This window comes from Chaetodon trifascialis, chromosome 23 (assembly GCF_039877785.1).
Source record: "Chaetodon trifascialis isolate fChaTrf1 chromosome 23, fChaTrf1.hap1, whole genome shotgun sequence".
Classification (NCBI taxonomy): domain Eukaryota; kingdom Metazoa; phylum Chordata; class Actinopteri; order Chaetodontiformes; family Chaetodontidae; genus Chaetodon; species Chaetodon trifascialis.
The window spans coordinates 12,253,039-12,277,947 of record NC_092078.1 but is presented as its reverse complement, the minus strand read 5'-3'; the positions used below and the strand labels follow the sequence as shown (position 1 = coordinate 12,277,947).

The 24,909-nt window shown below is 47.3% G+C and overlaps 1 protein-coding gene across 7 annotated transcripts in view; it reads left to right on the top strand.

Moving 5' to 3' along the window:
* LOC139351109 (nuclear factor 1 B-type-like) overlaps positions 1-24,909 on the top strand; it is a 66,086-nt gene that overhangs the window by 18,865 nt on the left and 22,312 nt on the right. For all 7 annotated transcript variants that reach the window (XM_070992803.1, XM_070992800.1, XM_070992799.1 and 4 more), the window contains exons 3-4: positions 19,805-19,861; positions 21,850-21,918. In XM_070992803.1, coding sequence (XP_070848904.1) covers positions 19,805-19,861; positions 21,850-21,918 — 126 coding nt within the window. The remainder of the gene's footprint in view (positions 1-19,804; positions 19,862-21,849; positions 21,919-24,909) is intronic.

Below are 24,909 nucleotides of genomic sequence, written 5' to 3'. Positions count from 1 at the left end.
CCTTGTGGAGCACAGGAGGAATAAGGCCACCGGATCAACCTCAAGGCCTCTGCAGCCACACACTTTCTGTGCATGCGTGTTGTCGGCTGGAGAGGCATAGTTATATCCATCAGTACCACTGACAGGCAAAAACTTGATAATAAAAATAGTCTCCAAGTCTAACAATCATTTATTTCATGTTTGGATTCAGGAATATTTTGTAACATGTGCTGAAACCCATCTTGAAATTGACATGGAAATTACCTTTGTATCTCAAGTGCTAACAGGCAGAAGGTGCTTGAGCAATAATGCAATTATTATAGCAATCAGAGCACAGACTTTGGGGAATCCTGAAGCACCGTTGGATCCACTTGTATATTTTCTTTGGTTGGTAACAGGGACGGGGGGTGTTGCTATATCTGAATTCTCGCAGCATGACATCATTTGACCCCCCTAGCCGATCATTTTACACCATCACGGCACAAAAGCGCGCTCGGAGACGTAAGAGGAGTGCACATGTATCGTATGCTTGAAGTAGAGGAAGCACGTAATCGCGCCGCCCCGCCAAACGCCGCGCTCCCAGAGGCACTGCTGGTGGACCGCGTCGTGTCTGGAACACTGTAACAGGATCTCCAGAGAGGAGCACAAAAATGGGTGCTTTGTGTCCAGGATTTGTCCAGACAAACACAGATAAAGAAACCCAACAAGGGCGAGCCAAAGGAGCTGCCTGTGTGACTTGAGCAAATAACCTTTAATCTAGGTCATGCAGCCAGATAGGGCCAGCAGCAGCCTGACTACCATTAATGGCATTAGTGTTGACGCAAGTGATAAAGACAGGCTTAATATGGTCATTATGACTCCTTAAATGAGTTTTGTCTTTGCTATAAACACTTAAACTGTTTTCTGGTTTGAACTCTGGACATTGTCCGGAGTTGCCCTTTCACACATTCGGCACACAACAAGAGATAGGCCATATCAGATGTTTTCTCACCTACTGGAAGCAGTCCATTTGATTTAGGTGAGGGGTGGTGTCTGGGTGGAGCGTGCAAGAGGCAGGACATGCCTCAAAAAATATGCTGCGCAAATCGCAGTGTTTTCTTTACAGCATACGTCCACCTGCTTGGCTTGCAGGACTTGCGTCAAAGGGTGCATTTTTGAAGATAACTGGACTTTTGGTGCTCCATCTCCTGTGCATTTTATGGATCTTGCCAGCACCAGAGAACAAGTACTATTCGGTTGATTCCACACTGTGCGCCAACACGCTGATTGCAGCGGTAGCTCGACGGAGCCCAATTCTCGTGGCAGTCATAATAAAAAGACCCATACACGCCCCCCCAATAACTGTGGCTGACCCCTGGGGCTTTGTCTGCCTCCCTCTTCTCCGTGCATGTCCCAGAATGGTCGATGGGGGGCACAGGACCAGATCACTACACGTACCATATGTCGGCAGACCACAAAACGCTGAAGCCATTACTTGGCCCACTCTAGTGAAATTGAAAGCAGGAGCCAGTAACAGCAGCAGCAATAGCTAGTTTTGGCTGAGTGTATGGGGGCAGTGTTAGGAAAGCCCAGTCAGATGGTAGTGCTCATGCTGACTTGTTGACGGCGGCAGGCTGCAGACGGCTGATGTCTTGTTGTCATAGCGCCAGCTCCTCCCTCTCATGACCTCCCTGCGATGACGTCTGTCTGCTTCTCTCTGTTTCAAGTTTGCAAATGTGTCTGCATGTGTGTGTGGTTATCGAACCCCTCGTGTGGGCTACCAGATCCCTGCTCATCCTGCCTTTTTTTTTAACGCTGTAATATTTTGATTATTTGGAAGCAAAATGTGTAAAATTATATCTTAAATCTCATATAGAATAAACATCAATCAAACTTGATTTGCATTTTCTGCCAAACCGAGACATGAGCGTACCCAGCCAGTACTTTTCTCCAGTCAGTCCAACCACAGATGGAAGCTTACCAGGTGTAAGATTGCATTACATGTGCTGAAAACGTGCATTTAGGCAACACAGTCTCATGTTCATATTATATTAATGATGAAACATTTGTCCAACCACTGTGTCATTGTAAGCTGCAACACTACTCTTGCTCTTGGCATTTTAAAAAGGCCCGGTAAGAACAGTATCCTCTTGGTGATAGTTAGCTGCCACCAGTATCCAGCGCTCCTTAAATCTTCATGCTGCCGTATGTCTTGAAGGAACCGCATGCATCAGATGCATTAGTTCAGGATATTGTGTTACACACGGCATCCATCATGCTTTGTGATCGTTGGTAATGACAGGATGGTTTGCGGGACATTTTTGCCAAGTTTGCTTTTTTTAGAATAACTCTCTCACATGTGAAAGATATTTTAATTCAGGCAGCTGCTTGATTTTGTTGGTGATTTATTGTTGGGAGTTGTGTTCATGCTTGTACGTCAACAGGTTTTTTGTTCTTCATTCTGCCTTTGCACGCTTGTATACGTTTGACTTGTGCTTGTCTTCTAGTCTCAGCTTAATTCCTTTCAGCTGAGTTATGCATGGTGGCTCACTCACTCAACTTGTCTGGTCGCCGCCGGTTTTAGGTATCACCTCGAGCCGCGTTGCTGTAAAAGGCAACATTTACTGGCAAAGCACCCATTGATGCCTTCAAGGTGGTGTCCCGTTCTGTTATATTTGGCATTTTGTAATCTATTTATTTATTTCTTTATTTGGTCAGGCAGCGGGTGCTCGTAGGATAAGGGCTCATGGAGGAGACTTATCTTCAAGCGCACGTCTGTCATCTGCTGCTGCAGACAGAGTGCTCTTTCATTCGCTCCAGTGAAAGAGGGTTCACAGAGATTTAAGGGCCAGCATTGTTTGTGCTCTGCGATGCTTAATCACTTTTGATTGGACACCATATTAAAACCTGGGCTCTAGACGGGAGAGATGCTTCTCGTCTAAAACGAGTGCCGGTCCTCCACAAAAAGGAGCGGCGCTGCCTCGCGGGGTGGATGACGGAGACAAAGGCGCACTGACGGAGTTAAGCCAAGAGACCGAGGAGATGAGGACTGATGAGCGTGAGGGTCCTCAAGCAGAGTGAAAGTTAACACCTAAGTTATGAATAATGCTGCCTGCGTTAGAGTTGTTTGTTTCAAAAAGCCATCTGTTGATTCAGTCGTTCATTCTAACTGATAAAAAAAAGCCTGTTTGCTATAAAAACCCAACATATAGACTCAGAGGTTCTGCCGCTTTGCCTCCAATGTCTTATCTTCCTTTGAGCTCAAGGAATAAGATGGCGGCTTATTCCTAAAGCACTTCACTTTCCCACACACCCCCTGCACTCCATTTCACTGCAGCACTGATTACACATAGTGTTTACATATTCCATAGAGCACTGTGACAGAGATAAAGCTCTCCTGATGCTTATCCCCCTGGCCACAATGTGGAAACCACTAAGATATAATGTAAACCAAACGACGCAGCTGCCCTTTCATGTCTCAAGTGCCAGTCCTGCGTGCTGAGCGAGAATCTTGAGAGCTCGGCTTTGAGTGGCATTGGTTAAATTGAAGTTAAAACCATCATACTTTTTTTTCTCTTTTAATGACACTAGCAGGCTCCTTTCAGAAGTGTGTTTTCTGTGTTTTCACACGGTGGCACAGAAACACTACTGTGGTGGTACTTCAGCTAAAAAGTATTAAAACCGCCAGATTTGGATGATTTTTTTCAGGGATGCACATTTTATGCACTTTAACCAGCTCCTCTTTCGAGATAATTGATTGTGGAAAGTTTGAATGGGCTGCTCTGGTGAGGAGTATTTGACATAGATAGCTTTGAGTTTAGGGAATGAAAACTTGTGACAAGGGATATGCCTTTGATTTGAGATGTGATTAATGATCCTCGCATCAGGGAAAGAGGGGAGCGTTCCCCGTAAAGTAGGTTGTGGGATTATACAGGGGGCTGCACTCGGAGGACGTCTCGGCATTACGGCTCTCCTGTGGCTCCGAGGATCGCTGTCATTCTCCTCGGCACGCTGCGGTTTGTGCACGTTATCGCTCTTGAGGTCCTTCGCAGTAAATGTGTCACCGGGAAATTACACTGTCCTAAAAATACCCTCGCATGTGCATTTCCCATCGACTCACATTTGGGTTGCTGAGTGTCTCAGGCTGCGCGGGAGGACCCGTTGCCGGATTCGTCCCTGCAGCCTGGAATGATACTCAACTGCTGAAATCATCAAGGCATTGAAATGTTTTGAGGATTGTTCCCATCCTCTCTCGGAGGAGGATGAGTACGCACCCTCCTCCTTTCAGTTTGAACATTTGTAAATCGTCCCTTGTTGACATAAACTCGACGGCATTTACAGTTGGAGTCCGCTCTCCTCTCGTAGCACCTGCACCACACCCTTGTTTAATGAAGTGCTCAGAGCGAGCGCTTGCTGCAGGGGCTGCTGCTCAGCGTAGCCTGCTATCAGGCCGCACAATTGACAGAACAAACTGTACTACAGTTGCCAAGGTTAACTGAGAGAAATGAGGTTACAATCTTCATTAATGAGAAGTGCTGCGATAAGTCGAGCCGGTTTGTAATGTGCCTCAGAGCCTTTTTGCTGGAACAGTTCCACAGTCAAATAACTTTGCAAGTCCTACACGGTGATACATCCTTTAACTTCAGTGGTTTATGAATAAATATGAAAATGTGCTTTCGTTACTGTAACTACGTGGGCGTCTTCACAGCTTTGACAGACTTGTTTTCTCTCTGCTCCGCGCTGCCTCCAAGTTGCCTCCATAAATCTAAAACTAATCCAGCAAGTGCGAGCTCATCCCTCTTAATTTGTTTGCCCGCTTCACGTCCATGAAGATGTTCTCCAGTGCCATCACGTCGACAACCCCTAGTGGCTTCTAATACTCCGGCTGATGCTCTTCTATAGCTGCTTTGATGCTCCTTTCGTTTTGTTCCATGTGGGGCTATTTTCTGCCCCCTCCCCCCCTCTTGTTTATGAAAAAAGGGGTCCGATAAGGCCTTCAGTGTGCAAAGCTGAACTTGCAGTCTGCTGCTTGGCCACTTGGGCAAAGCTGAGGCCTACTTTAATCAAGACATGCGAATGACCCACTTCATGTGAGGCTAATTTGTTTTTTTTTTGTTTCTTTTTTTTTTGGTGGGGGGAATTAGCTAGGATTGACTGTGAAGAAATGTTTTTGGCCCTTTTAATAAGCTTACAGTATATCAAAGTAGTATCTGTGCATTGAAGTAAGCTATGTTGACATAATTCCTCTGTGGCTTTTCACTCTTACATACGCTGGAGCCCTGTTTTCCATACTCTGTGTGATAGCACTGAATCACTTTGCTCGGCAGTTTGTATGAAAGCAGGCCTAATCTGTTGTAAAGCACAGAAGTGGCCCTTTTACGAGGTGCTAATGGCCTGCTAATTCTTGGGGAAAGGCAAAGTGACCAATTCCTTCAGCTGAGTGTTTACTACCTATTGCCCTTTGACCCCTTTCTGTCAGGGTGAAAGTCAAGTTGTTGTTCTGGCACAAGCGCCGTGTTTACATTCCTCTCTGACATGTTGAATGCTGTGTACCATCACGTATGCAGCTACTGTGCATTGCAGTGATTTATGGTGGTAAAATGATCTTTTTATTTCATGCAGAGGCTGGACACTTTAGAATAAGACCTGTATGATCTAATTCTTACTGTTGTTAAACTGTAGTGAGACTGAGAGGTTTTACTTTTTGAGGCTACTGTGTGTAGTGCGTGTTTGTTTCCGGTGTATAAACTGACCTAAAAGTTGTATGGGTGAGTAGAGTTTTAACAGTATTAAACTGGATTCATTGCAGCGCCCTTGGACTAGCTTTTACATTCAGTTGCACTGTGCAGGTGTTGTGAGTGTATGATTTTCTTAAGCTTTTGCCTTGCATCATATCAAAAGCTTGTGTATCCTCACCATTCATATGATTCAGCTAGTTATTGGCCTGTCCTCCCTTCTTTGCAGCGAGCCTCTTCAGATGTATTTACTAGACCTTGTTGTCTTTATGGTTTCCTCTGGCGAAACGTGCGTAAATAGCGGTGAATAAAACGAGAGGTGATTTAGTGGCCTCGCCACAATGCGCCCTGCTCCGGCGGCCGCTTCCTACCTTTGTGTGGTCGAGAGCTCAGGGGTGCGGCAACGGATACATGGCCCGGGTCCCGGCAGGCTCCAAGGAGGGAAGGAAGCCTGGTGTCAAAGGCGATCGCTTGCTGCTTCTGTTATCTGAGCAACAGCCACTCGCTGTAAGCCTCAGTGACAGTCAGAGATTAAACGTGTGGTGGGGTGCTATTAACTCGATGTTTAAAAGGTTATGTTGCAAGTTTTTCATTATTGCATGCTGCAGCATTCATGGGAAGAGGAGAATAAAGCGTTTCTCGCAGTGAGAGCAGTGGAAACAGTGCGGTGGAGAGCATGTTGCGTGTGGACTGCTGCTGCATGGTTTCTTTCTCCTGCTCCTCTCCGCACAGGCCTCTCCTGTAACCTTGAGAGAAGCCCGCGCAGGCCCCCAAGTTCAACGAGTGCATGAGGCATATTTTCGCTGAGCGTGCTTGCACCGCCCCACTAAACCCCTCGACCCCCCACCCCCCTCCCTCTTCACCATACATACTGCTTTTTTTTCCCCTTCCCCTCCTCCTAAAGAGGACTCCCTGTAGGCCTCGCCTTTCACAGCGCCTGCAAAGGAAATACATTATGTGTAAAAAGAATTCCATATGGTGTCATACGATCTGTGTAATTCTCTCTCAATTGATAAAAAAAAGTCACCTTGTAGGCACAATTCTGTCCTTTGTGAAAGGAAGAGTAGCCTCTGTACTGTACGTACCACCATGAAACATTTGGTCAACTTTTAACTAGTTACACGCAGGCTTTTTTACAACTGTGGATAATATTTGAGGGTACCAGTTACACAGTAATATTTGACATTTATGTCTTAGTTAATTAAAAATACTTGTGAAACAAGCCGTTCAACCAGCTCAACAGGGAGAAGCAGATAAAAGTCAGTTGCAGCCAGTTTTCTGGAGGTGTGTCTGACATCAGCTGTTGCAGTTTACAGTGAGGCCTCCTGCCTTGGCTGAGGGGGGAGAGTCTGTGGCAGTCCTACGGGTAGGCTGTTCCAGGTAAGCCCTGCCAAGTTCAAGTGGCTTGGACCAAGCCCCGCACCGCAAATGGGAAGTGTTTCCGCAGGGCTGCCAGCCGTGTGAGAGCTGTGATTGCGGCGAGCCCGTTGTGCCGTCAGTGTCAGCGACGAGTGTTTTCTACATGCACATTCAAGCAGGCTCAAGAAAAAAAAAACACAAAGGCAAGTAGAGATGTATACATGTATATGTTGCCAGGAGGGGGGATTATTGAGTCAGCGCCAGTAGCGGCCTTTTGATATTCCTTCCAGTTCCCATGATGCAACACCGTGGCAAGTATCAGGAGATTGTGTTTTAATGGCCTTTGGATAGATTCCACCAAATTCAGTGCAACTACTATACTAAATAGCTGTTTTCAGGTTGGATAATGTATATAGATTTAGGGCATGTTTTTACTTGTTTGCGACGGTATGAGATGTTCACGGTGCAATAACGGTTTCAGGAAATATCACCGTTTCACAGTAGCACGGTGTGTGGCGATCCACAGTTAGTATTCTTATTATCAGTTACAGGGACTCTTAAAGGAGCAAAAACAGAAGGTTGAGCAATTAGACTTCACAAAATCTTATTTTTTGTAACACTAATGTACTGTAGAATTGAATATTTTTTAATAGCACTAATATGTGGAAATCAGTAAGCAAATGTTGACGTTAATAGTTGTAGCACTGTGAATATTCGGTGTGGTTGGTTGTCCAACAAAGTCTGAATTTTTTTAGGAGGAAAGAAAGGAAGTCATCGCAGTGATGGAGTTTTTTTTAAGGACTTCAGACAACGAAAAAACACCTGGAAGCAAACAGAATCAATGCAAACTAACAGCAGCGTTATGCATCTGCTGACATTTGACTGCACCACCGAGACTTTAAGAGAGGTAAAATGGGAAAGATGGGGGTGATGAGTGTGTGAGTGTATTGTCTGTGAGTGTGTCTGCTGGTATATTTTTGCAGCTTGAACCAGTGCCTGTGGGCGTGCGCGTGAGCAGTCGTGATGAACGAGGGAATCGAGTCGCAGTCAGGCGAACGGGGACCACTCTGTCTAAAGTCTGTTGCTCGCAGCTCAAAGACGACCCTGCCAGAAACATTAAACATAAACAGAACTTGCCGTGCTCGCCTTCTTGAGCCGAACCAGGGCAGAACAGGAACTGCCTCCCTCCTCATGCTCCTGCAGCTTTTACCCCAACCCTGTTCGCCCTCCCACCCACCCCTGATCTCAGTGAATGAACTTTTGGCATCCCAGATAAAGTGAAAACAACATGCTTGGGCGAGTGGAAAGCGAGGGCTGCGGGAGCCGGCTGTGTGGCGGGTGTAAAGGCCCCTGTAGTGTGGCCCTGAGTGGACAAATCCTAACAGGCTGAGGAAGTGGAGGAAGGAGTGCTGGGAGGGTTATATGGGTTGGTGGGAGGCGTGCGGGCGGGTGGGTAACAGGGAAAAGCGGGAAAAGGGGAATTCCTGTTCCTGAACTGAAAAGTGATGGAAAAAGTGATCTCGCTCATGCCGCTCCATGTCAAAACAGCCGAGCGCTGCCGTCATCTGTGCAAATATTTCAAGAGATTATGGTTTGAGAGCCTCGTGGGAAAGGCTGAAGCAGCGCTGAGAGGACAGCAAGACTTCAACTCGCTTTAACCGAAAGCCTTCCCTTCTTAACTTTATTGCTGCAAGAATGTGATCGCAAAACTGCAAAATTCAATATGTAAACAAACAGAAACCTGCTAGGTGAGGCCTGGTGACATGTGTCTTTGTTCTGCGTATCGTTACGCATTTTGGCAACAACCCAGAAATAATCTGAAAACAAAGGCCTTTACATTCTCGTACTAAATAGCGAGGGAGGACCAGTCTTGCCATGCCTGAGGACACAGCATGTGTGCACGCTCCACACACACACCTTTATTTCGTACAGCGTGCTCAATATAAACACAGTTTGCTTGTTAGATTTCATTTGCAGTATCTCAATACTTGCAGTGCATAATGCCATATTGCAACAACCCGAGAAGCTACTGATATAATGTGTGCGAACCATGTGACCAAACACTGTGGCCACCTCTCTGGATGTCACGCTTTGCTGGAGCGATGTTTAAACAACAGAATATGAAATTCATTTAGCGCCTCTCCTCTTCCCACTGTAAACTGGCGCTGTGCAGCCAAACCACATGTTGTTATTGTTGCAGTGGCAGAGGGGGCTGCCCCAGCAGGCCTTAGTAGCACAGAACAGATTTGTTCTGTGTCTTTTTTGCCAGGAATGTGGAATAGAGTTCCCTCTCACTCTCTGGCTATGAATACTTGGTTAGCGTGCACTTAAGTATGATTTATCAATCGTAGGCTTGTGGTATGACAAGCTCTGTTGAACCTGAGACTTTAGATATGCATTTTGATCTCCTGTAAGACCAAGATGTTTTGTCATGATTTTATGGTGCTTTGTTGTGGTAAGTGACGGGCTGTTGACTGTATTGACTCTCTGGATGTTTGTGTTTAAATAGTGCATCTGGGACCGACAACCACAAAGAGCAAAGATGGTTTGCACCTTAACTGCTGTTAGCTGGATTTCTCCAGACAGTTGGAGGGTCCACGAGGAGCAGAGGAGCTCCACTGTCTCTGGATGGCTGCCAACGCTCTGACCTTGTGGCGGGCACAGCCGCTGTCACTCCCTCTTGAGTTATGTGAGAACCTGTTTTATGATGCTGTTTTTTTAAACCGCTGCTCTGCATCCGACTGCAGCTCACCATATGAGCCTTTACCTGGTGCTGCGATTCCGCGAGAACCGCCAACGCTGTTCTTAATAAAAGCAGCGTTTTTGGGTTTTTTTTGTGAAATTACTCCCATAATTTCCCTCATTGCCCTAAAACCTTCACTCCATGATCTTGTGCCAGTAGAGACACCCGAGCCCCACTCCCTCGACCAACCCTCTTGCCCCCACGGATGCTTTGATTTGGGCCAGCTCTGACTGGGGGCCTCTGAAAGCTCCGTCTCTAGGCTCATTAATGGGAAAGGAGGGGTTTTACTGGCCGTGCAGCAGGCAGCCGGCATTTAAACCACCAACCAGTTCCTCAATCGGCCTGCTGCATCTGAACAACGTTCTCCCTGAAGAGTTAAAACATCTTTCCATCATTACTGCACTATTGGGAGAAGGAAGTTTGGAAAGGTGTGGGCATTATTAGAACTTGCTGATTGGTCTGCACCTTGCCAGAAGGTACCGCCCTTACACATGTGGCACACAAGTAACATCTAATCCACATGTAAGATTATATATGTACAGCTTTTAATAGCAGGGCTGATACAATATACATAAGAAAATTAAAACCATGATTACAAACCTGACCAGTCATTCGCTGCCAGTTTTTGGCTCTTTACAGTTTTCAGTCCTGGTTAGTACCACAGCAGGACTGAGGTTTGATGAGCGGGCCTATCTCCATGATGCCTGTCTGAGTAACAGATCAGGAGAAATGATGATGCAGCAGCACAGTAGCCTGGATAGTAAAGAAGAAAGCTGCAAGACTGTTCATTTGCACCTGCAGCTTCATTCCCTACTGGAGTTGTAATGGCAAAAATAAACTGGCTCGACATCTGTTGGCAATGTCAGTAGTCTGTTTTTATGCTTGTAATGACACATTAAACTCTGTGGTTGATTCTCCCCCCTTCTCCACCCTATGTCCCGTTCCAGGGGAGCAGTGCCAGCAAAATCGTCTGAATGAGTGCACGCTTTGTTTTCTTTGTCTGTTTTGGGCCAAGATCTGGTCTTAGATGTGGTGGCATTCTATGATCGGATAATTCCTTCCACGTCCCCAGTTTAAGGTGTGTGTGCGTGCGCTCGTGTGTGTTTGTGTGCGTTTTACCGCTGCTCGCTTGGCAGAGCTCAGGGAGTGCAAACAGTGGCAATGGGTGGCAGGGATCCTCAGTGGCCTCTCGCCCAGCTGGAGGGGAGCCATTTGCCCTGTGAGGGAGCACCCAGTCGCCCTGGCTCGGCCTGCTGCTCTCGCCAGTGGGAACTCCTCTTGGCTGAGGCCTGACGCCGTCGTAAGCGCTGACAATCACTGACACATCACTGGCAGCGGCCTCGCAGACACACATTACACAGGCGAGTCAAAATGACATGACTTTGCCTCTGAACTTGTAATGAAAAGAAAAGCCTTTCATCCACCAAAACTGTAAACTATTGGCATCAGAAAATAAGAGCTTGTTTTTTTTTGGCTTGTACTTCTGCTTGTTCTTTTTCTCTTTTTGTATTTCCACCAAATTCTGAATTATTTTCCCATAAATCACTTTAACTTTGACGTGTTTGTCAGAAAGGTGCGTCTGAGAACCAAACGGTGGATTATTCCTCCACTCGATCTGTGCGTCTGTGTGGAAAGTTGAAAGAAAGTCGGCCGCTCAAACCAGTTAAGCCTGAGCTAGTATCACAACCAGGCTGTCCCTGAACTATGATCTGTGGGCCAACTTGTCTCTCTTGGGAGAGTAGGGAATTTCCCAGACCCCTAAACACCCCCACCATCTCTCATTCCCTGTGTCCCCCCTCCCTCCAGACCAGTCGAGACGTGCAGGTTTGAACCCTCTCTCTGTGTTTCTGGCCTCCCATGCCCATTGCCACTCAAGCAGCAGGGGTCCAGTGCATTTGTCTCATAATTATCCGACTGGATAGGGGGGTTCTGAAGATGAAAGAGGCGAATCACAGAGCTCCTCTGTCAAAGGTCTGTCTGCCTGACTGGGGGGTTTTGGATCTATCTCCCTTGTCCTCTCTCTCTCTCTCTCTCTCTCTCTCTCTCTCTCGCGGCATCCACCACCCACCCCACCACCTCTGCTCCATCACACACACACAGTCTTACTTTTCCTCAAGAGCTGCGTCCACAGAGCATAATCGCCGACAGTGAACGCTCGTGCACAGCCCCCCCCCACCAGCCGCCCCGCTGATTCATTCACAACTACAAAACTGCAGAAATACCCCCCACCCTCACATCCTGAAAGACTTCAGACTCTCCTCTTTTTTTTCCTCCCCCCTCGCATGCTCCGCCCACCAACCATCGACTAGCCCCCCCCCCCCCCCCCCCCCCCCCCACCGTCCGCCTCCTCTTTTCTCCTCTCCACCCTCCCCACCACCACCTTTCTCCTTCTTCTCCTCTTAACTACTGGCTAGGAGTTAATGGACTGTTTTGGCTAGTCTCCAGACGGTGAGTGTCACCTCATTAGCCTATAGCGGCTCGCTCCCAGACTGCTCCTTGTGTGTGTGTGCGTGTGTGTGTGTGTGTGTGTAGGAGGAGGACTACAACGACGGAATGTCATTGGTCTGTCTCCCCCCAATCCTCCCACCACAATCCCCTTACCCTCTCCCCTTCCCACCACTACATTGAATGAGAAAACACGCATGCATAATTAAATCTATAGTCTCGTCCTCACTCCACCCTCCCCTCCCTCCTTCCTCCACAGCCGTGCATTTAAGAAAAAAAACGCTCCTGCTTGGAAGTTTGCCACCGTGGAAAAAAAAAAAAAGCGGTGTCTTCGAACCAGAGAGATGTGGCCAACCTTCCACCCTCATATGGACCTATTCTCTTTCACCCCAGCCAGCAGAATGGCAGGGTGGCAACAGCGGGCGAATGTAAATGCCACCCGGTCCTGCCAGTCAATTACGCTGCAACAAAGCTAATTGTTTGTTTGGTGCATACCAAAAAGATGCCGAGGTTGGCCATTGATGGGCCCATTGTTTCAGCGCAGATGCAAAGTTCTTTTTTCTCACAGGCTAGACTTGACGCTGATTAAACGTGTGAACGATGAGACCACACTTTCAGAAAATCAGATAATCCGGGTGGTGGTTATAAGTGTGAACTATGTTAGGGGCATCTAAGAATTACTTTCAGTATCAGCGAATTCTGCGAAGCATTTTTTCAATTTATCAGTTAGATGTATCATTTAGCTTATAAAATGTCCAAAAAGCCTTCAGCTTGCATTTAATTTTCAGTGATAAGAATTGAGAAAAGTTGCAAGTCCTCACACTTTCATGATTGCTCAGATGATCAAAATTGTTAGGCATCGACTCCCTTTCGAGCTACTCGCTGATTAATCGTCGAGCTCAAATACGTTTTGCTCATTGCTTATGGACATATCCGCGGCACTAAATGCAATGGATGGTGCCAGGTGCTGCGAAGGAGATAAAAAAGCTTGGGCAGCGGGCTGAGAGGAAAGTGACAGGAACAGAAAGAATAAAAAGGGATACAGAAAGAGGGAAAGGGAAAAAAAAAGGAATGTAATAAAAAAAGGCGAAAGGAAAGGCCACATTGTGAGAAAAGGACAAACAGAGAGAGTGGGAGGAGGTGGAAACATAAAGTGGGGCACAGAGTGCTGACTGGAGGCCAGCCTGCTCATTTTTCATGGGACAGATGAGCCACTGTGTCGCGTTGTGTTGTGCAGTTTGTCTGCAGCTCGGCCGCTGACTGCATCACACATGTACAGCACGGATCAGCTCGCCGCGGGATGCTGGGTGTGTGTGCATGCATGTATGTCAGCATGTGTGAGTCAGATGTGTGTGCACATGTCACGCTGCAGCACAGAGTCAGAACGTGGAGCTGACTCTTTTTTGCTTCTGTGTTTGTATGCACAGTATACGTTGGGCAGACTTTATTTCATGAATTAAAAGGTGGGGAAGTTGAATTTAGATGGGTTAACCCTCATCTGCATCCTTGGTTTTGTGGTTGTTTATCCCTTTGTGCTTGCCAGGTTCTTCCTTCTCCTCTCCCGGGCCGGTGTGGCTAATGATCCGTCAGGCCATTCACTCCCTTGTTCAAGGCCCACTCGCCACTGAATGCGCTCCCTCCCCGTCCACACTGTTTGGTGACCTCAATGAGGAGCCTGTTGTCCTCCCGGCTCGGTTAAAATGCTTTCCTCTTTTCACTGCCGTGAGAGTTTACTGAGGAGAAGGCGCAGAGGCTCGGCGGACAGAAAGAGGGCCCGCTCTTCACCGGCATTAGTATGCACCGATTAGAAACAAACACACACTGATGATCCACGCGCACGCACGCACACACCGAGGTGGGCAGCACGTCCAGAGAAGCGCTCGCGCGCAGAGAGGTACAAGTCAACCGCGCATACACACACACACACACTGTATGGCTTCTCATTGTTCTTGTCTGGGCTGGGATCCCACTTGATTCCATAAGTCTCAAAACCCTGACAGTCCTACTGTGTGTGTGCGTGTGTGTGTGCGTGTGTGTGTCCCCTCCTGCTCTATTGAACAAGTCTGTGGTGTCTGGCTCGGAGAAAAGAAGGCAAAATGTCATTGTTCTCGCAGACGTTTCAACTTTGCCCCTCTCACTTTCTCCCTGCCTTTCTCTCTCTTTCGCCTCAGAGTGATGTGTGTGTGTGTGTGTGTGTCCATGTCCATGTGTGTGTAACTCATCCTACTGTACCTGCATTCCCCGTCAGTCGCGGTCATTTGATAGGGTAGCTATCCGGATTACCAGGTGCTCCTCTAAGCCAATAAGAAATACTTGCCTTGTTCCAATTATGAGATAATCATTACAGTGTCACACACAGTGTATGGGCACCGTTGGGGGAACGTAGTCATAGTTTGTCAAAGGGAATACAATACGATCCATTCCCGCCCGTGCAGAGGTATCACTGATAAAAAAAAAACAACAATAATGCACGGAGGAGGTCGTCAGAGAGGCGCTTTTCAATGCTTGCAGCTCAAAAAGTGTTGAAGTTCAAATCCAAATTCAGGTAAAGTAGTTCAATCAGGAAGTTGAAGCTCACCCTCCCTGTGAGACAACGCCACCCCAAGATGGCGTCCCATTTTGGCTCGTCTCCCCATCACCCTCCGCTTCAATATCACTTTCCTGTCGGCCAGGTCATGTGCCAGCCCTTTGCAGAACGCCATGCAGGAGTCCGGGTAGGGGGGGGTGCTGAGATGCCAGAATTTGGTGTGTGAGTGTGTGTGTGCAGGGAGGGGTCGGCGGCGGGGGGCATCGCCAGTTGGCAGGCTGGCACACAATGGCTGGCACGATAAGATCCTCCCTCTTCTGCGGGCAGATTTCCTCGCCCATATCTTTTGTTTAGCTTGTTTGGGTTGCGGCTCATCCTGATAAAGGCCACTTTGTTTATACAACAAAGCGTGAGGGAGGGAGAGAAGAGAGAGAGATAGAGAGACAAAGAGGTAGAAACGGAGAGAGAGAGGGAGAGAGGGGGCATTAAAAGAAGGCGGCAAAGGGGGGAGAGCGCCAACACAGATGGAGACATTAAAAGAAAGAAAGAGATAAGTGTGAAGGGAAAAAAAAATGCAGAAATTTGAAAAAAGATCCTGCGCGCTTATCGTCGGATAAGGCGATATCGTCACAGATACACGCTGAATGGTAGATATACACAGAGAGGGTATGAAAAGATACAATGGAGGACGGATAGTGTTGCAGGCACAGGGACGGCGATGGACAGATAGCGAGGAGAAGAAAGAAAGAGATTTGGAGAAGAGAGCAGGTTCTGCCGGCTGTTGGAAGCCAGCCCGAGCAGTGTGAGGTCATCGACAAAGCCGCGGATGATAGAAACCAGGAGCACAGGAGGACACGTTACAGAGCGCGCACGCATGCACGCACGCACGCATTCCATACCGGCACATGTACAGTCATTTATGCACACTGTCAAGACTTGCATGACCCCGCGCTACACACACACACACACACACGCATATTCCGCCTGTGCATTTCCAAGGAAGGGCAGGCTGGAGTCTCCTGCAGCGGAACAGGAAAGAGAAGCAGGAGGACACTGAGCAGAGAGTCTGCTCGGCCACATCAAATATTTACTCAGGAGCAGCTGTATTGTCGAAACATTACGCATCGGAGCCGCTCCGTAATTAGGTCGATATTTTCTGCCCCTCTCCCTCTCTCTGTTTCCCTACTTCTCCGGGAGTCCACCCCTCTCCACCTCTCCTCCACACTCCCCTCCCCTCGCCTCCCCAGGCTGCTGAAATGCGTCTTGGCTCGGGACCCATGCCTCTGGCAGCCAGAGTGCTATACATGTGCACAGAACCCCGCTCGGCATAAAATGGCTGCCAGACAGGCTTCTCCTCCTGAAATGTCGACAGCGGTATGCATCTGCAGGGTGTGCGTGGCGCGCGTGCGCACTGTTTTTTTGTGGAGGATATCTGTACGTGTCTGCAAGTGTTTGCGGGCGAGCAACGTGCGCCGCCACTGTCCCAAAAAAAAAAGAAAGAAAGAAAGAGAGAAAGTTTCCCAAACTATGTGGCTAATTTAATCCACGCTGTGTGTGGATGTGCATGTGTGTTCTGCGTTTTAGTGGGAACAGAATGGGTATCATGCCAAAAAAAGAGAGGGTGGGTTAGGGAGAGTGTGTGTGTGAGTGTTTTAGTGATTATAAAATCCAGGCGAGCAACACACTTTGGGCGTGGAGAAAGCTCCCAAGCACTGAGAAACTTTCTTGCCGAGCCAGATTTCTGTTGCCATTACCCCTAATTGCCCTAATCATTACAGCGGTATGATAAGTATCCCACCGGACAAGAAGGTGTAAGAGCTCATGGACACATCCAAAATACCCACAAGCCCCCTCTGCTGCTTTTTTTTTATGCTGAGTAACAGCAGATAATCTGATTCATACGTGGGACTGTTTTTACACTGCCTTCATGAAGCGGTTTGTTTATTTAAACAAGTGGCCGGGACGCAGGGTGCCAAGAAATGTTGTTTTTGGAAAAGGGCCTTGTGTGTACGTGTGTGTTTGTGTGTGTGTATGTGCGTGTGTGTTAAAGGGAGTGTGTGTGGTGTCTGGCCCTGCGATCGAGCCCTGCCAAGCTCCCAGGGCAAAGCCCAGCCTCCTCGACCGCAACTGTTTATTTACAGGTTACACTACTGTTTATTTGAAGACTATCGGATTGGCCGGGCTTCTGCACAGGACGTCTTTTAGACACAGATACCAGACTTCAGGCTCCTAATATCCAACTGCTTTACTATATTTCAGCCAGTTTCTGAAGTGCCTTTTTTATTGAAATTCACAGGCAGTTTATCTGCACTCGAATGCAACACCTTGTAATCCAGAATCTTCTGGGTCTAAGAGTTGAAATTGAGGCTTTATTTAAATACCTGTTGAGTGACAAAGATGATTAAATTCAAACTGAAGCGTAGCAGGTATAATCGCACGTGCCGCCTGACAAATGTGCAAGCTCTGTTCTAAACAATATAATCGCCTTGAAAGAAGATGAAGGAGCGTGAAGCTGCCCTTCTTGGGTCAAAGGTAAAATGTAATGCAACAGGGGAGGTGTTTCCAGCTCCGGTGCAGGCCTGGCAGATGCGCCATATGCTTGCATCCCACCTTGAGTCATCCAGGTGGTCTCTCCTGGTGCTACAGTGGGGCCTCATGCTGGAAGATGCTGCCTGGGATCTCTAATTGCCGCCGCCATCTGCTCTTTTTGTCATGGTTGCCTGTTCAGCCCTGGAAGTAGGGAAAGAAAAAACAAAAACACGAAACTCTGATCCGATCTAAACGAACCGGCGGCGTACCTCCTCCGCCTCCGTGCTCCTCTCTCCCCCCTCGCCACCTCTTCAGCCTCCTCTCCGCTCTCTCTCTGGCGCTCGTTTCTCCCCGCTCGCCTGTTTCTTTCCCTCTCAGCAGTTCTCAGGGCGCGAGCGCGGAGTTGGCAGTCGTAACTAGACTGATGGATGACTCCGAAAGTGGCGTGGGGGGTGGGAGAAGACAGGGAGACAAGGCCACTGAGCTCCCTGCAATCACTTTATGGACATGTGCCGTGCCAAATCCACACAAACCTCCGCTCGCCCACAAAAGCTGCTTTGCGCACAGTGTGTTTGCGAGTGTGTGTGTGTGTGTGTGTGTGTGTGTGCAGGGGTAACTTCAGGGACTCGCAGCTTATGGGAGCAAAGCAAATGAAACTTGCAATTTGCTGAGGCCAACAACTTGTGTACAACTTCGAATGTAATACGGGTTATAGTATTGAAATGATTAATGGAAACCTAATCTACAACAATTTGAATAACTGGTTAGTCGCTGAAGTGATTTATCAGAGACAAATGCTAATCATTCGGTCGTTCCAGCTTCTCAGATGTGAAGTTTTGCAGCTGTTTTCTGCTTTACATCATCACGATTTTAATCTATTTTGCGGTTTTTTTGAATTGCTGATCAGGCAAAATAAGCAGTTTGACGACATCACCTTGGGTTCTGGGACGTTTGATGGGCATGTTTCATTCATTTCCAACAGATTTCAGACAGAAGCAATCAACAATGAACGTAATCAGGAGCTGCCACCCTAACTGCTTTAAGGATTAGCATCTCACAAACGTTCCGCATGCTCATGAGAGACTTCACAGCGAGCCCTAAAAACCTGTAGGACATGATGAGAAAACACAAGTCAGCGTATGTTTTTAAGCTTTTGGGAAGCAGTGCACAGGCAGTGTATTGTAAGACCATAACTTGAGTGTTATTCGCACGTTTTTAGGGCAAAGCGTACTGGAAAGAGGGGATTTTTTTTCCTCTTAACGTATGGTCCTGTTCCCTCCCTACTTTGTCATTGTTGAGCTTCGGCCAAGAACATTCTGTTTTTGCAGTGCTGTTTAATAGTCAAATTTAGGAGAGGGGGAACAAGAGAGAGAGGGAGAGAGACGCAGAGAGAGAACAAGAAAGGGATAAATCTTTCAACTTTTTTTCTTCCTTTTCGTCCACCCGCCTCTCTTTCCTTCTCTCTGCGTTGCCTCCGTTGCGCAGCTCAGGAGAGCTGCGGCAGGAAAAGGGCTGTTGTTGCAGGGCGAGGGTATCTGAGTTCACTGTCTTTAGCTTCTCGTCTCGGCTCTCTCGCGTCGAAGGCGTAGATGTTAATCTCCCTGCTGCTTCTCATCGGGCTCTCTCTGTCCCGGGGCATGTGTAGGCTTGGACCACTTTGACTCATTATGGGGGTCCACTCAGACGCTGCCGTTCGGCACGGCGGCAGCTCCATGTGTGATCATGAGGCTCCGCTGCTTTGAGTCATTTGTTTTTCTTTCGAGCATGCAGCGCTCTGCGATTTATACACTTCATTTCGTTGTTTCACAACTTTTGTTATATGATCAACCAGAGCAGGAACTGCTAAGGAATGATGAAGCGGTTTCCCCTCCCAGCCGAGCTTGGAGGTAAAATACGTCAGTGCGGGACATCTCATACCAAAGCTTGAGCACCGTAGCCGGTGGAAAAATTCCACACGTGTTTCCTTGTATTTCCTCAGCCCCTCCTGTCTTCTCTCCACGTTTTGTTCTGTGCTCGTACCTCGCACAGCAGGACCGAACACATTCTGTACAACCCCCCCAACACTCCCCCAGCCCCTTTGAAAAATTACCCAGAGGTCTGCTGGTAAAAATTTTTAGCCTGTCCCTCCCATTAATGATAACGCTGTTTAAACAAAAGTGTCTTGTTTCAGTGTGCCGCGGGTATGCTCTCCTCGACGGGTAGATAAGGAAAACATTAAGGCACCCAGGAAGTCATGAAATGCACTTTGTCTTTTCAAGTGTCTTAACAGTTTGGCTTCAGCCAGTCAAAGGTGTGAGACATACTGTAAATAAGAGTTCTTTTGAGCTCATTTTGTTTTAATTTTCTTCTTATTCACTCATTGTAACTCACAGGATATAATGCTTTCACCCAGCCTCCAGATTCTCTTCGCTGGTAATAATCAATGCTGACATGAAAACCACGTCACGGTAAGACATTGTTGTCCTTGTGTTATACTAAGCCCCCCCCCATCTCTCTGTGTGTTTGCAGACTCGCAGCAGTCAGGAAGTCCCAGTAACAATGAGCCAGGCAAGAACCCTCTTCCAGGTATGTACGTTAGCAGTCTGTCCTCCCTCCTCCCTCCTGTCATCGCGCCATTGTTCCTCAGCAGCTCGCACTCTGCACAGTGTCCTATGTACACCATAACTTAGCCAGTTTAAATAGCGCTCATCTGCTGTGAACTCATTGACTCGACAAAATAGCATAACCTTTACTGTAACACTGAAAAAACCTGCTGCAGCAGCCTGAGATGCATACCACATTTAACCGTGGTGTCTTCTGTCCCTCGTGATGTAATGACAGCTACATAAAAATGACAATTTGTCAAACAGCAACAGTTAAATACGATTATTTGTGAACTGACCAAAAGGGACCATTGGTTCAAACTAGATAAACTAAATTTGCACACTTCCTGTTTTTAATATATTTTTTTGAGGCCGTAGGTTTTAACTTCGCGTGGGCTGAGGAGGAATAAAATTTGATTAGATCATTAAATTTGAATTGTCATCATCCCAGCGGCGGCATCAAATACACTGTAAACAAAGTAAAAGAGACACACTTAAGACCTGGAGTGGAAACGTTACGGTGGATTGCACCTTTGGCTGGTCGCTGAGTGTGTCAAGGTGAGCCAGCAAGAAGGAGAATATTCTCTGACAGCGGCGTTGTTCCCCTGGACTGACCTGCGCTGTGTCGTCACAATGTTGGAATGAAAATACTTTCAGACGCGTAATTAGTTTTCTACCTCAAGAGCAGGTCCTGCCGATATAGGTGCCAAGGAAAACACGCTCGCGAGCCAATGACTCAGGCCTTGGAGGCCCTCTGCAATGGCACAGTTCTCCGCAAAAGCCGTTGGCTCGCTGGAGACATTAGGCTTTGTAGGTGCCAATCGAGCGGCCCGCCTATCTGTCTGGCACGGCCCGAGCGCCCTTGGCATTGCATCAAAGCCGAGCCGGAGTCATTTGGGTGTCAATAACTTGTCTGGCTGTTTTACTTGACTGACAGCTTTGCCGGGCAGCTCATACGGAACGCAACAAATAGATATAAAAAATAAATACAAAAAATGAAAGTATCATTCGCTAAAAATAGTTTTCTGAAAGCAGAAGAAAAGAAATCCGGCCGTGTTGCAACAACCAGTTTCAAGATTCCAAGATTTAAAACGGTTTATTTAGGTTGGAAAGAGAGCGAAGCGGGCTCGTATTTCCAAGTGATCTTTAATATCAGTCCTGCAGTAAACGGCTCTTTAAGGTGGGTAGTTCTCGCTGCGATACTGTATCTGAGCATAACAGTGTCAATATTGACAGTTATTAAATTTTACTCGCGTGTTTGATCGAATGGGCAGCGGCCTCGCTGCTTGTACTCACCGCAGCGGGAGTCTGCGTGTCACTCCCTCCTCCTCACACACCTGTCCTGTCACTCTTCACTCTACCGTAGTTTAAACACTTCGACAGGGAAAAAAACCCCAAAAAACCCACAGTGACTGTTTTTGCAGAATCATTTTTGAGTCAACGTTCCACAGCTAAAATCTAAATATGGTTAAATAAAGATGATCCTTCGACAAGCGTGAGAGATGCTGGATGAAAAAGGGAACAGACACCGATTACAGCTTCTTTTTTTTTTTTCTTTTTTTTTTCCATTTTTGAAGTATGTAATGGGCTAGCGGTGCCTAAATCCCTGCGTGATGATTGCACCTGTATGTTTGCCTATTATAAACTGATGGCCTCGTCTCAGTCCTCTTGTTTTTGCCTGCTCTTGTGTCCTCATCTGGAAAAATGTCTGAAAATAAGACACTAGGGCAGGTTCAGACTGAAAGAAGATGTTGCCGCCTCCATTTTTAACCTCTGAATATGATTCTTTGTTTGGAAAATGAACAAAAATGATCAGTAGTTCATCCAGAATGGTTGAGAATAGCTGGTAGACAGACTGAACCCCATGCTGATTTCACATCCACTTTAATTCTTTGTCCATTTCATTTGGCATGAAAGTATTAAATAACATGATGATGAGTGTATTATTTCTGTATTTCCCTGTTTCCACAGTCTACTTGGAAGACAGCTTCATCAAATCAGGAGTCTTCAGTGTTGCAGAACTGGTGCGAGTGTCCAGAAGTAAGCGCCCTGTTCTTTTTGCACATGTAAACAACCTGCGCACCCACACAGGTGTTTTGAGCTTTTCTTTCACTTATTGCTGATTAGACCTGTGCTTGGGCTTGAGCTGGGCGGAGCTCTGCTGGGAATCACTTAAGGACACCAAAGTCCAAAGGTGCAAGTTTCCCTGCCCAAACAGGTGCAGCCGAGTTAGTGTGAGAGTCAGGGACTCAATCAATCACAGCCTGCACATGCCCACGCGGCCATGACAAGAGATCTAATCAGGTAATATAACTGAAAACACCTGTGCGGCTGTGCAGAGACTCTAAATCTGTCCTCATGTTTGACTCTGACTGATGTGTTGAGGTGTTTTCATATAAGCCCAAACAACTGATCCTTTGATTTGTAAGGTGTGCGTTCACTCTCATGGCTTTCCTACAAATGCCAGTGTCTTTATATTTGCTTCAATCCACCGTGCAACTGCAGCGTGGCGAATCCAGTTTGGCCAGTCTGCTTGGCAGTAAGAGAACGGTCGACTGCGCAGATGTCTTTAAGAGCCTGCGTGCATTTGTATAGACATGCCTGCCGTCCGCAAAAGCCGTTGACGGTTGTTCTTCCAGGAGGCCTCTTGCCGCTGATAGCTGAGGGCACCCCGAGGCGGCGTTTACCTGTACTGCCTCTGAGCTCAGGCTGCAGCTCTGGAACATGCTGGAGACGCACAAAGACTCCAGTCATCCCCCTGACAGTGTGTGTTTAAAACATGTCTGCGCTGTGCTGTCTGTGTGTTGCTGGTTAGACTCAGTGTGGTGTGTAATTTGCATTGGGTGCTGCAGTTGAGAACACGTCAGCGCAGTTCAAGTCAGTGTCAGTCTCAACTAAGTGAAGACCAATAAATCAGGGCCACTAAAAGAATAAAAACAATACCCCGTTTAATTATTAGTCATGCAGTCGAGATGTTTTGTTAAGGGGTAAAAAGAAATTATTTGCAGCTATTTTCAAATGCAAAGTTGCAAAAATGTGAGAATATCAGCTTTTTTCTTCTTATCTTGTATGACAGTAAACTTTTTTTCTTGAAAATTCAGATGAAGTCTTTCCATTTAGATTAGTCAAATTAAGCTTCATTGGTAATGAAAGTAATTAGTTAAAAAGTTAGTTGCGGGCCTAAAGTGATGATCTCTTGAAGCTTCTTGGAGATGAGCAGAAACTCATCATTTTCAACTTGAAATCCTTAAAAAAACAGTGACAAAATTTTCAAACTCTCAGCTTTTTTTGGGCAACGAACGTATGAACAACACACGGTTTCTAAAGCTGACCGTGGACTGTGTTACCTGCCGTATCAAAGGGTTTCCGATGCAGGTTAACTGTCTCGCACATCGCTATTTGAAAGGCAGAAGCTGCTCATTTCGATGCTCAGACACCGAATATCCTTTGAAAGGCTGTGTTTTTGTTTAGTGTTTAATTTGCCCCCTGACCAGATGGCCGCTGCGCCGCCGTGTCTGCTCTCATGTGACCGAGCCGGGTTTCACTAAAGCCGACTGAAGTCGAGCTGGAATTTTAAAAAGGTCGACGGACACACAGGAATTGTCACTCACTCAGCCGGTCACTCCCCGGGAAGATATCTAAGCAGCCGCTCGTCCGTCATCGCGCCTCTCTCCCAACTCTCCAGGCTGTTGAGACATTCTTTGAAGTCCATCAAAGGGGGCTGCGAGGTTCAAGGCTGACTCGCAATCCAGCATTTCGACGAGGACACTCATTAATGCAACAGGAGCCTCGGCTGCAAGTGTAAAAATATTTTGCCCACAGAAAATGTGGACATGCACGGGCAAGTGCAGCCGCTGAACTAAATTTGCAAAGACACTGCGCTTCCTCTCACAGTAAGAGGAGGTAATCTCCTGGAAGAATCAAATCATTGGCGTGATTGTTTCATTTGCTGTTTACTGTTCTTTTTTCTTTTCTTTTCTTTTTTTTTTTGAGCTTAAAAGTCAAAGCCCAGATTATTAAATGAGATGACTGGCAGGGCAGCCAAGTGGCACCGCAAATATTGTGGCAAGAACCCTCTCCAAGAGGAGAGAAAGAGCGAATGAGAGAAACCAGCACAGAGAGAGATGGTTGGGGGGCGGAGGGGGGTATCCTCAGCCACAAATGAAAAAAAAAACCCCAAAACAATGGTGTTGCATTCAGTGTCCTCTGGCCGGATGCATTCCTCCACAGACAGCTCGGTATGGGTAGCAGCGGGTAGGGGCCTTTGCCAGGGCTGCAGTGGGCTGCCAGGGCGGAGGCTGGCGGAGGGATCGTGCCAGTGGTGAACCTCAGACCACAACAGACGGCGCCACACACTCCATCCTCTCATCGACTCCAAACCGAGCGACCGCTCGAGCTGCAGGCTGCCTCGCGGGCCACACATTGTAGACAGACAGAGGAGAGAGAGTGAGGATGGGTGGTGAACTCCTTTTGTTCTGTAAACACCGGCCCGGCCTCCCTTGAAACAGTATCCCTCACCTTGACCGCAGTGAGAAAAACAACACCTTTTCCACTGTAAATCACCACCCGGGGAGACTGCTGTGTGTTCCACTGCAGCGTGGAGGAGTGAAGTGATGCAGGCCTCATCCAGCTTTGGATGCACCACAAATTATTTTAACTAGATAACACACAGTTCTATTCAGTGTGTCTCCTTAGTGCCACATATACAGTAAATAACTGGACTAATAAAAATTGACAGAGCTTCATCCGTGCATGTAAAATGCAGCTACAGTAAACTCGCTCGTTCTTGCCTGCAGCCACGGCCGCTTCAGGAAGCAGTGACTTGTTAATCAGAGTGCTCAGCAGAAACGCTCGTGATGGTCAGACAGTTAACCTGTGAACAGGGAGCGTTTAATTTGATTCACAGGGCCTCTAAACACAAAGCGTCAATAACAGTCAGTCAGGCCTTTGTGCAATTAATTGTCCGTCTCTAGATGCAAAGATAGGGGAAATCCACAGCGCTCAATCTGACACTGCTGACATTGAAGTCTG